Raw genomic sequence first — 11,979 nt, 5'->3', positions numbered from 1 at the left:
GAATAATGCCATGTTGTGCACAAAATTCATTTAAAGGTGCATCATATTCACCATTTCTATCATTTCTAACCATTTTAATGGTTTTACCAAGCTGATTTTCAACTTTAGTTTTGTAGAGTTTAAACATTTCTAAGGCTTCATCTTTACTTTTAAGTAAATATACATAATAATATCTTGTGCAATCATCGATAAATATTATAAAATACTTTTTGCCTCCTCTAGTTTGAACAAATTTAAGATCACATACGTCAGTATGAATTAATTCTAAAGGTTCGGTTTTTCTTTCAACTGATTTAAATGGAGCCTTTTAGTTAGTTTCACTTCTACACAGATCTCACATTTGTGATTAGGATCAATTTCAAACTTTGGTATATAATCCAAACTAATTAATCTACACAAAGCATCAAGATTTACATGTCCTAATCTACCATGCCATAAATTTGACTAAAAAATATAAACAAAAGATGTGTTATTCTTATTACTAGCAGCTTTTGGTACAACAGTCTGCAATACGTTATTGAGGGTAAGTTCCTTCCTCGATGTCATCTTCAAGATCACCTTTCCTTGTCTAGCCATAGTAGAAGTAGAAGAATTTCCCATGAAAAGTTGTTCATCATTTGCAGCCTCATTATATGTAGTGAACATCTTCTTGTCTGCACAAATGTGACGAGTTTCCCCAGTACCAACCCACCATTCCTTGGGATTTCCAACCAAATTAGCCTCAGACACCACGCAGAGAGATTGATGTAATTTACCCCGTCAGAGATGTAATCTAATTCTGTCACATTGGCTTGATTGATGGTCTTTTTGCTTGTACTTCTGCGATCCTCCTTAGGGCAGCGGCAATCAGAAGCACGATGTCCAGTCTTGCCACAGTTATAGCATTTTCCTTTAAACTTTTTATTGCCATTCTTGTTGCCTTGTTTAGGACCATCTCTAGCAAATTTCTTGTTTTTGTTATGTGGTTTGGGCACATGTTCAACCACATTAGCCTTAGACTCAATGAGATTCTTATCATTCCTCTTTTCATCCTTACTGTTATCTTCCTCAATTCTTATTCTTACAATAAGTTCATCCATGGTCATCTCTTTGCGTTTATGTTTTAAATAATTTTTAAAATCTTTCCAAGCTAATGGTATTTTTTCCACTAAAGCAGCAACTTGGAACGACTCACTAAGAGGCATACCTTCAGCATGGATGTCATGCAAAATTAATTGAAAACTCTGAACTTGAGAAATTACCGTTTGGAATCTACTATAATAAAATCCAAAAATTTACCGACAACAAATTTCTTTATGCCGGCATCCTCTGTCTTATATCTTTTCTCCAAAGAATCTCACAATTCTTTTGCTATTTTCAGAGGACTATAAACATTATACAGCATGTTGTCAAGGCTATTGAGAATGTAGTTTCTGCAAAAAAAATAAAATGTTTCCAAGCGTCTACAGCGACAACAACTTGTCGATCACTTTCATCCTCTTTAAGTACTAGAGCCTCTTCACTGAGAAACCAGGCCAGATTTAGAGTTGTAAGATATAACAACATTTTCTGTTGTCATCTCTTAAACTCGGTGCCATTAAATTTTTCCCCTTTTTCTCCATGATTTATTGGAACTTGAACATGGTTCTAGATAGGGACCGGAGTCGTTGTAACAATTGGATTTGAAGTACTATTTTCAGTAGCCATAATATCTGATTACAAAAAATCATAAAAAACCCAAAACCAAAACATAAATTAATTTTCCAGTTACTCAAACCAGAAAATAAATTATAATACAAAATAATTTTATTTTTCTAGTTACTAAAATCAAAAAAATAAAATACTACACAACAATTTTTTGTAACACTACTACACAAATAAATATTTATGAAATTGTTAATGATAAACGGTATATTACAACTGAGAGGGAGATTTGCGCCGATCAATACGGCCGAGCTACGGTAACGTGGGATATGACGATGGGCTTTGCGAGAACCAGACCATGTCTGACCAAACTAAATCGACATGGTTCCCTGGCCTATCACGTTAGGCTGAGCAAGATTGTCCGCCAGAGTGTAGAGACATGGATGCGCCCAACCGAGCTGACTCGGCCTGATATTCGGTTAGATCCATGGTAATGCGTTGGGACCGAGCCGAGCGCAGTCCGGAATGAATTCAGGCCGAGATGAAGAACGGCACGCCTCACAGTCGGCCGGTTCAGACGAATCGACTTATCATAGGTCGGTCGTTTCAATCATGGTGTCGTTTTTCCCACGGGATAGGTCGGTTGTGATAGACTGATTGAGTGTGCCATCTGGACCAATGATGTGATGAAGGGGAGATCGACTCCTGGTACGCGTTAATACCATTTCGCAATTTGACAAACGTTGTTTGGAGGTTTTGGCCTCTACACGTGTAAGGAAGCTAGAGGGGAGCACAGCCACCTGTCTAGGGAAGGACAGTAGAGGTAGTGCGCCCATAATCCCTGAAGCTGTGTGGCCAGCCTAGAAAAATGAGTAAGGAAGGAACATTGAGGGTAAGCAATCTGAGGAATTCCCAACTCTCTTTCTCTCTCTCTAAAAAGTGCTCTCTTCCCATTCTTCTTCTTCTCCAAGTGTGCTGACTCGATTGTCGGAAGGTTTATCCGGCAGCACACCACCGGGCAGCTCACCGTTTTTCTATTTTCAGGTCAAGTGACGTTACGTGAAGCTCAACTGCAAGGAGTACAGAGGACGGAGGATATTTCACCCCCGTACAATTGGCACCATCCGTGGGAAAAACTTTGACAGACAAACCTTGCTTTTCAAGCTTTTTCAACCATTTCCATGGCTAACAATGACGAAACTCCACTGTCCATTGTCGATGGCGTGATGCCAGAGTCTATCCGACAGAGAGACGGCCCTCCTGCTATTCTGACCATGGCGGGCCGGGAGACCTCTTCCAGAGGTGCGCGAGACAAACACGCAAGGAGTACTGATCACTCAAAGAGTCCATAGGGTTATCGACGACGGGGAGAATCGCATGTTCAGCGCCTAGAGCACAAACTCAAAGACGAGGACGCCCTCATTTGCAAGATGGCGGCTGAGATGGAGGCGCTGAAGCACCAGATCAAGGGGAAGGGTATTGCTGGAGGGGGCAATCACAGTGAGCGCACCCCGCCCCCTCGTTCTGCCGGTCACCGCCAAGATAGGATGCCCTCTCTCTCAATCACCAGAGGTTATGGGGTTAGGGACTCCGACCCGCAGGTGGGCAGATCTTACACCTGCGACAGTAGCTACCGTCCCTCACGTCCGTCGATGACGTTGAGATACTCTTTCTCTGCCCGTTTAGGAGACCTAAGGGATGTGTTGGAGGAGAGGGCTCGCCATAGAGAGACCCAAAGATTGCCGGCATTGCAAAGACTGAGTCCCCAAATCCGTTATAGTAAGGAAGTGGCGATACCAGCACCCAGAGTGATGGCACCAGCACCAGCGGACAGGGAGCTAGCGAGACTTACCGCTACCACACTGTCCCCAGAAATCGAGAGCACGTCGCTCCCTGCCGAATTCCACCAGCCTAAGTTCACGTTGTACGACAGTAAGACAGATCCGTATATGCACGTGAGTCATTACCGGCAAGTAATAGCTGGACACCGGCACAACGACACCTTGATGTGCCTCATATTCCCAGTAAGCTTGGGAGAACTGGGCCTGAAATGGTTCGAAAGGCTTCTGGAGGGGAGCATCGAGGGATGGCAATAACTGGCAGAGGACTTCGTCACCAGATTCAAAACCAACACGCGAACACCGAAGGAGGTTAACCATCTCCTGAGCGTCAAGATGGAATCTGGAGGCTCTTTGAAGGCATACAATGCCAACTACTGGGAAACCTACAATGAGATCCTCGACTGCCCTATCAATCTGGCGATCACCCAATACAAGCGGGGTCTCCCAGTCGGACATAGACTGCGAGATTCACTTACGATGCACCAGCCCACAACCATGGAATCTTTGATGCAGCGGACCAACGAACACACCTGAGTAGAGGATGATGCTGCCGCCGCAACTGAGAAGGCAAATCCAGTCGCGGCAGACAGAAGAGTGGCGAGGAAGGTTCACTCGGTAGGGTAGGAGGACAACCGCCCAAATGACCGATCTAAAGATCAACGTCGTGGCTCAAACCGCAATGATAGAAACAAAAGTCCCAAAAATGACCGAGCTAGCGCTCCTCGTGATGAAGGGAAGGATGCCAAGAGAAAATTGAAAGCGCGAACCGACATCACCATTGTCTTTAAAATCCCTATTTACCGTATTCTGAGCGAAATCTGAGGTGAACCTTATGTCCGTTGGCCGACCAAGTTGGGAAACACGCAGAGAGGCTTCAACTCAAAATATCACTGCACCTTCCATGAAGAACGAGGGCACCGAACAGAGGACTGTGTGCCGCTCAAATAACATTTGGAGGAGCTGGTGGCGGCAGGGCATCTGGACCAGTATATAGACGGCGGTATGACAGCCGTTCCCCAGGAACAGGCCGAGCCAAACGGCCTCGCCGTCTTGGATGTAGCGCCGCAAGGCGTAATCAATGTCATCCATGGCATCATTGAGCCGACAAGGGTCTACGAGCTAAGAGGGATGATCAAGAAAGCCGAGCACATGAGGGAGGTGCTCTTCGTTCAGCCTGCCATGAAGAAAGGAAAGACCGAGGTAAAAAACATCCTGACCTTTTCAAGCAAAGACTTGGAGAGAATTCAAGTGCCTCATAATGATGCCTTGGTGGTGACCCTCCGTGTCAAAAACTTCGACATCAAAAGAATTCTGATTGACCAGGGGAGCTCGGTCGAGATCATGTATTATGACGCGTTCAAACAAATGAAGTTGGAGGACAAGGACTTAGCTCCCGCAACGTCTCCTCTGGTGGGCTTTAACTCTCAGCCAAAATGGCCGATCAGAAAGATCATATTGCCGGTCAAAGCAGGATTGGTCACGAAGCAAGTGGAATTTTGGGTGCTTAAGGTCCCATCAACCTACAACATAATTTTAAGCAGGGGCCAGTTGCATGCCATGCAAGCAGTAGCATCAACCTACCATCAAGTCCTGCGCTTTCCAGCGTTGACTGGGTGGGTAGAAGAGGTTTGGGGAGACCAAGTGATGGCAAAATAATGTTTCGTCGCAGTAAATGGCAGTCGAGCTACCAAAGGCTTCGTGCAAATAATAGAGGGTCCGAAAGGAAAGGAAGTCCTAGAAGACGTAGGACGAAAGGCCGAGGAGAAATCGGTCAAAGATTTGGTAGAAGTACGAGTTGACGAGAATGATCCGAATAACTTCTTTCTTTTGGGCTTATCTCTGTCCAACGCCGAGCGGCATGATTATGTCGACTTTTTGGTTTCCAACACGGACGCCTTACGATATGCCTGGCATCGACCCTGGCTTCATTAGCCACTAGTTGAATGTCTTTCCGAATGCATGGCCGGTCATCTAGAGGACGCCGTGCTCAGCCTTGCACCATGTCGAGATAATGGTGGAAGAGGTCAAGAACTTGTTAGAAGCAAGGGCAATAGAGGAAGTACACTACCCTAGGTGGATCTCTAACATGGTGGTAATGCCGAAAAAGAACGGTAAATAGCAGGTGTGCGTTGATTATAAAACGGTCAACCGTGCATGCCCAAAGGATAGCTTTCCCCTCCCAAGAATCGATTAGCTGGTAGATCTAACCATTGGCCATCAGAGGTTTAGCCTCCTGGATGCATATCGTGGCTACCACCAAATAGCCATATATGAACCAGACCTAGAGATCACTTTGTTCACCACTCCACGGGGCCTGCACTGCTACAAGGTCATGCTATTCGGACTAAAAAATGTCGGGGCAACTTTTCAAAGGATGGTAACCAAGATGTTCGCTCCCCTTCTTGGCCATACAATGGAGGCTTACATCGATGATATGGTGGTAAAGAGTAAGGAAAAGTCTCAACACCTTGCCGACTTAGCAGAGATGTTTGCCATACTTAAACATCACAAGCTGCGTCTGAATGTTTCCAAATGTGCCTTCAAAGTTGGCATCGAAAAATTTCTAGGTTTTTTGGTCACGAACCAAGGAATTGAAGCCGACCCTTCCCAGATCAAGGAAATACAAGAACTAGAGCGTCCAAACTCCATGAAGGACGTGCAACATCTCGCCGGGATGGCAGCCGCGCTGAACCGATTTATCAGCCGGTCTTCAGATCGTTGCCAACCCTTCTTCAAAACTTTGAAGGCCAAGTTCTTCTGGCATGATGAATGCGACCGTGCATTGGCAGATCTAAAAATGTACCTTTCCTCAGCCCCTGTCCTGGTCACACCAAAACCGGGCGAAGAACTGTATCTCTATTTGGCAGTCTCTCAACACGTGGTATGCACCGTCCTCGTCCGTGCTGAAGGTACCCAGCACCTCCCTATCTTCTACGTAAACAAGACCCTACTCCCGGCTGAATCAAGGTATTTGCCGCTAGAAAAATTGGCTCTGGCCCTGATGATGGCTTCTAGAAAGCTAGCGCACTATTTTCATGCTATGTAATAGTTGTGCTAATCGAATTTCCACTCAAGTTGCTCTTTGAAAAGGTGGACTTTTCCGGGAGAATTCTGAAGTGGGTTATGGAATTAGGGCAATACGATATCAAGTTCCAACCGCGCACCGCCATTAAAGCTTAAGCTCTAGCCGACTTCGTAGCTGAATTTGCCCTAGGAACACACCTTGTTTGCCCTGTCAATTTGGCCAGTGCGGATTTGGCGTAGCACATGGCTCGGACAACAAAGGCATATGGTGGACAACAAGTGACAGAAGGGCAAAAGAAAGCCGAACAAGAAATGGAGGAACAGGACAACCTTCCAAAACACAAGCTCGATCAGGACATAGAAAGAGACGAGACTGAACCAACCAGTACCTCGGAGTTGAGGAGCTCCCAAAATCCCTCCGACTGTTGGAAGTTTTTCATTGGCGAGATGTGGAAACTCTTCGTCGATGGGGCCTCCAATAGACATGGCGCCGGATTGGGGATCGTGCTGACCTCCCTAGATGGGCTGACCATCGAGCACGCGATCACACTCGGTTTCCCAGCATCCAACAATGAGGCGGAATATGAAGCCCTCCTCACCGGATTGAAAAGTGCATTGAGATTGAAAGCGTCGGAACTTATGGTATTCAGGGACTCCAAGCTGGTGGTTAATCAGGTCTCCGGGGAGTATGAGGCCAGGAATGAAAGGATGGCCAAATATCAGGCGCTGGTACGTACAGAAATCAAAAGGTTCGCTGCAATAAGAATGGAACAAATTAACCGCGAGGAAAACAACGTAGCTGACGAACTGGCCAGCCTGACATCCGTGCAAACAACTTTTCCCAATCCTTTAATGATAGAATTCTTACCCCTGGCTAAGCATTAAGGAACCAGAGGTGCCCGAAGTACTCTGCGCCGACTTGGGACCGTCCTGGATGAACCCCATCATCGCCTTCCTAAAGGATGGAATTCTACCCACAGAAAATAAGGAGACCAACAAGGTCAAGACCAAATTAGAGTGGTTTTGGCTCTCTCCATCTAGCGCCTTATACAAGAAGTCTTTCACTGGGCCATACCTGAAATGCGTCCACCCCAACAAGGTAGAAGTTTTCCTCTTCGAGATTCATGAAGGCATCTGCGGGAGTCATATTGGGGGTAGGTCTTTGGCCTATCGAGGAATTTCCCAAGGTTACTAGTGGCCATGTATGCAGGCAGACGCACAGAAATACGTTCGCAGGTGTGAAAAATGTCAAAAATTTGCTCACCGAATCCACCAGCCGACCAGAGAGTTACTCCCCCTTACAAGTCCTTAGCCATTCGCACTTTGGGGACTGGATATTGTGGGACCACTTCCGACAGCTCCAGGCAACTGTAAGTTTTTCATCGCTGCTACCGACTACTTTACTAAGTGGGTTGAAGCCGAGCCGTTGGCAACCACAAAGGAGAAAGATGTAAAAAAGTTCGTTTGGCAGAATGTCATCACTCGCTTCGGTATCCCGAAGGCCCTCATTTCGGATAATGGCACTCAGTTCGATGGGAAACTCTTTTGCGGGTTTTGTGAAGAGTTAAAGATTGGGTTTTACAACTCAACACCAGCCTACCCTCAGTCAAATGGTCAAGCAGAAGCTTCAAACAAGACCATCCTGGACGGGCTAAAAAAGCGACTGGAGAAAGCCAAAGGGAAGTGGGCTGAAGAACTCCCCAATATGCTCTGGGCATACCGCACCACGCCGAGACGCTCGACCGGGGAACTTCATTTGCCTTGGCCTATGGCATGGAGACTGTCATCCCGTTGGAAATCAGTATGCCAACCATCCGATCTGAAAGTTTTCAGCCAAACTTGAACAATGAAGCTGTGGCCCTGGAACTTGACCTAGTTGAAGAAAGAAGGGAATGGGCCCTAATCCACATAGCAACCTACCAGCAAGAGCTCTCCAGAAAATACAACAAGGTTGTGCATCCTAAGCTATTCAGGATAGGGGACTGGGTCTTAAGGAAGGTAATGGACAACACAGTGATCCCCGGCGAAGGCAAACTAAGAGCAAATTGGGAGGGGCCATACAAGATAACTGGCCTTGCAGGCATAGGCGCTTACCATCTGGAAGACTTAGATGGTAAAGCTGTCCCCAGACCGTAGAATACAGCTAATCTTAAGTTATTTTACTTTTGAAATGTAACCTTTTCTATTCCTTCTTTGCCTTTAGAAACTTGGCCTTTTGGCATTTCATGTGAATCAATGACATGTAATGAAAGATAGCCCTACCTTTTTCCCTACCTTTTTCTTATACTATGTGTTTCTGTACAAAGACGTTATAAGAATACTGAGCTACTATGAATACCAGGGGCAAGAAGCCTACAATGGTTGCACTGAGGCCGTACAGGCAGTTGGCGTTTTGCCCAGCTAGGGCTGGGGCCGAGCAGATAGTGTCCGTCCGTGCAGAAAGTGGCGTTTTGCCTGACTTGCACTAAGGCCGAGCTGACATTGCTCGCCCATACAAATAGTTGGTGTTTTGCCCAACTGGAACAAGGGCCGAGCAGATATTGCCCACCCGTGCAGAAAGTGGAGTTTTACCCAACTTCCATTAGGGCCGAGCTGACATTGCTCGCCTGTAAGAATAGTTGGTGTTTTACCCAGCTTGCATTAGGGCTGAGCTGATTTTGCTTGCCAATACAAACAGTTTGTGGTTTTCCCAAACTATTCCACGGCCAAGCTTTATCAGCTCGGCCGTGCGGTCAGTTTTGCCAAATTACACGTGAAGCCGGCCAATATTGCTCGAATCGTGAGGCTGATTCGCCATTATTGCCCAAGCTATAAATTTGGCTCGTCGTGAACCAAGCTGTTACTTGCTCAAAAATGTGGAACCGATCTTGTTCTCTTGTTTAAGATGTTGATGTTACATCCAACAAATATTTCAAAGCCATGAAAGTTTGCTCATTAAACTGAAGAAATGACAACCACACAAGGCAAATGAAGAAAAATATTCGCATTACACGGTGAGCAGAAAGTTAAACTTTTCACTGATTGTAAGGAGAGAGTACAAAAGTGGGGCGAAGCCCAGTTACATCAAAACCCAAAAAAATATATATATATATAGAAGAGGGAGATCAATCTAAATCTACAGTGTCAGCCTGTTTGGTCGCCTCCCTCTCGCGTCACCGACTTGAGCACTGACCACCGCATCAACCTCCTGCTCGGTCTCTCGATCTTGGGCCCCTTCCTTGGAAGCTTCAGATGGAAGATTTTGCTCGGCTGGCTACACGGTGGTAACCTCTGTTTCAGCTGCCTACTTCACCTCTTCAATTAGCCTCTTCTGCGAGGCGTTGGCGTAAGCTTGCATGTGGGTCAGAATGATGGCGGCAAGCGGGTTTTGAAACATGTCAAAGTCCTGACCAAGGCCAAGTTTTTCCACGGCGACTTTCCAATCGCACTGGAAAAAAATGTCCTTGGTCCCCTGGACCTGCCGTTCATAAGCTCTCTCATTCTCTGCATAACCGCGGTCTTCAGCGTCATCGACTAACTTGTCCAACTTGGCTTTGTGGGCATCGCGGAGTTTGCACAACTCGGCGATATATCGGGCCTTGGTCACTTGGAGGGAGTTCTGCTTATCTTCTTCCGCCTGGCCAATCGCTCGGCAAGTCTGTCACGCTTGGTCGTTGCCTCTTCCTGCGCAGCCTTTAGTTTCGCCAGCTCGGCGGTCTTTGCCTTGTTATCGGCAATGGCCTCCCGCAAACTCTTCCACACGGCGATCATTCGCTCGTGGGCGAGGTAGTTTTTCTGCGCGGCCTGTAAACAAAAAATAAATGTCAGAATGCCGTAACTGAGTAGCAACTTAACAATAGGAGAGCTTTCAAACTTACCAACACTATTGACTTCGCTATCGAGCGGAGAACCTTTAGGTCGGACAGCTCCTCGTGCTTCTTCATGTCGGCAAGGAGGAGCAGCCCTTGGTCATGTTGAAGCCGAGAGAGTAGTCCTTGTCCGCGTAGACCGAATCGGTAGTGGAAATAGCCCGGCCTTTATATGTTACCTCGGGTGACCAGACTAGGGGGCACTGGATCGAACGGATGGCCCGGTGATCGGTTGTTCAGTCTGGTCCCCCAAGTCGGTAGAGGCATTGTCACGACCCAAACCCGGCCCTATGGGTTTAGCACCGTAACCGGCCAGTAATCCGAGATTACCGAAGGCCTGCAGAACAGTAATACAGTAAAACAGAGTACAGGGCCTGGCGGAAGCCAATACAGTAAATAAATAGTGTCCATTGAGCTGTGACAGTCTGTATGCAAAAAGGCTTTTCATACATTCTCACATAAACAGTACAGAACAGTAAGTACAATATTTACATCCATTCAAACTAGGGACTCAACCCTACAGAACAGTACAGAAAACATTCCGTCTGTACAAAACAGTACGGTCTATACAAAATTTACAGTCACACAGTACAGGGACCTAATCCCTGTATAACAGTACAGTAAACAGTCAGTCTATACAGAACAGTTAGACAGTACAGAAGACAGGCGGGGGAAAACAAACAAAACACCCCCAAGCCAAAGCATGGCAACTCGGAACCTCGCAGTGAGGCACAAGGGCTGGCTTGACAAAACTGGAGTTACCCTGACGCTCCTAGCTCCGATCTGGTGCCTGTACACCTACATATATATATGAGCAGTGAGCTAAAGCCCAGTGAATAACATAATGCGTAAAGGGGTTTAGAATGAATGTCCTTACAGTAATGAAAACAGTTCAATTCAATCAGTATTTCAGTTGTTCAGTACAGTAAACAGTCATATGTGGTACATCCATTAGCATAACAGTAACAGTAGGTCTTGAAAGACCGAACAGTAATGATGGCCATCAGTCAGTAAACAGTAGTGGTTCCACGAGGGAATCGACAGAAAATTCTGTCGCAGTAACAGTAACAGTAAACAGTAAGTACTAAGGATGCCACAGTACAGTTCAGAAATAAAGGACATACATTCATTCAGTAGATAATACCAGTTCAGTAGACAGTTCAGTTCAGTATTCAAAAGATATCAGTTGAACATATCTTTACACAATTGTTACTCACAGAGTTTTGGGCTACAGTATGCTAGAGCGTGTCTCCCCAGTTGCCAACCCTACACAGTTCACAGGTTGAACACACACTAAGCTATACAGTTGGGAAATATTATAACTTAATCCCTAATTCCTCGGTGTGTTCTACATCTATATCCTCAACAAGATGCCTTAAACTAGGCCTAAGAATGCCCAGAATGGGATGAGGATGCACAGATGTACATTTAAAAGCATGTTCAGGATTTTCAGAAAAACAGAGTCCCGCTCGAGCTCAGGTTTCCCCGCTCGAGCGTACAGGCAAACAAAGGTACACGCTCGAGCGCAAACTTTCCCGCTCGAGCGTACTGTAAAAGTACTGGATGGGTGAAATCTCCGCTCGACGCCCGCTCGAGCTTGAGACATGACTCCGCTCGAGCGCCCAATACTCCGCTCGAGCGGA

The 11,979-nt window shown here is 46.2% G+C and overlaps 1 protein-coding gene across 1 annotated transcript; it reads left to right on the top strand.

The window, feature by feature from the left end:
- The first annotated feature begins 8,261 nt into the window (after positions 1-8,261).
- On the top strand, positions 8,262-8,624 carry LOC145805283 (uncharacterized). Its single transcript, XM_082900398.1, has one exon. It carries the CDS (start codon positions 8,262-8,264, stop codon positions 8,622-8,624), a length of 363 nt encoding a protein of 120 aa, XP_082756524.1.
- Positions 8,625-11,979: the final 3,355 nt, after the last annotated feature.

Source organism: Camellia sinensis, chromosome 13 (assembly GCF_055761805.1).
Source record: "Camellia sinensis isolate YWXY chromosome 13, ASM5576180v1, whole genome shotgun sequence".
Lineage (NCBI taxonomy): Eukaryota > Viridiplantae > Streptophyta > Magnoliopsida > Ericales > Theaceae > Camellia > Camellia sinensis.
The sequence above is the reverse complement of the archived record's forward strand: the minus strand, read 5'-3'. Positions and strand labels throughout refer to the sequence as shown.

Coding starts and splice junctions, on each gene's coding strand:
- LOC145805283 (XM_082900398.1), top strand. CDS start 8,262: ATGGAGACTGTCATCCCGTTGGAAATCAGTATGCCAACCATCCGATCT.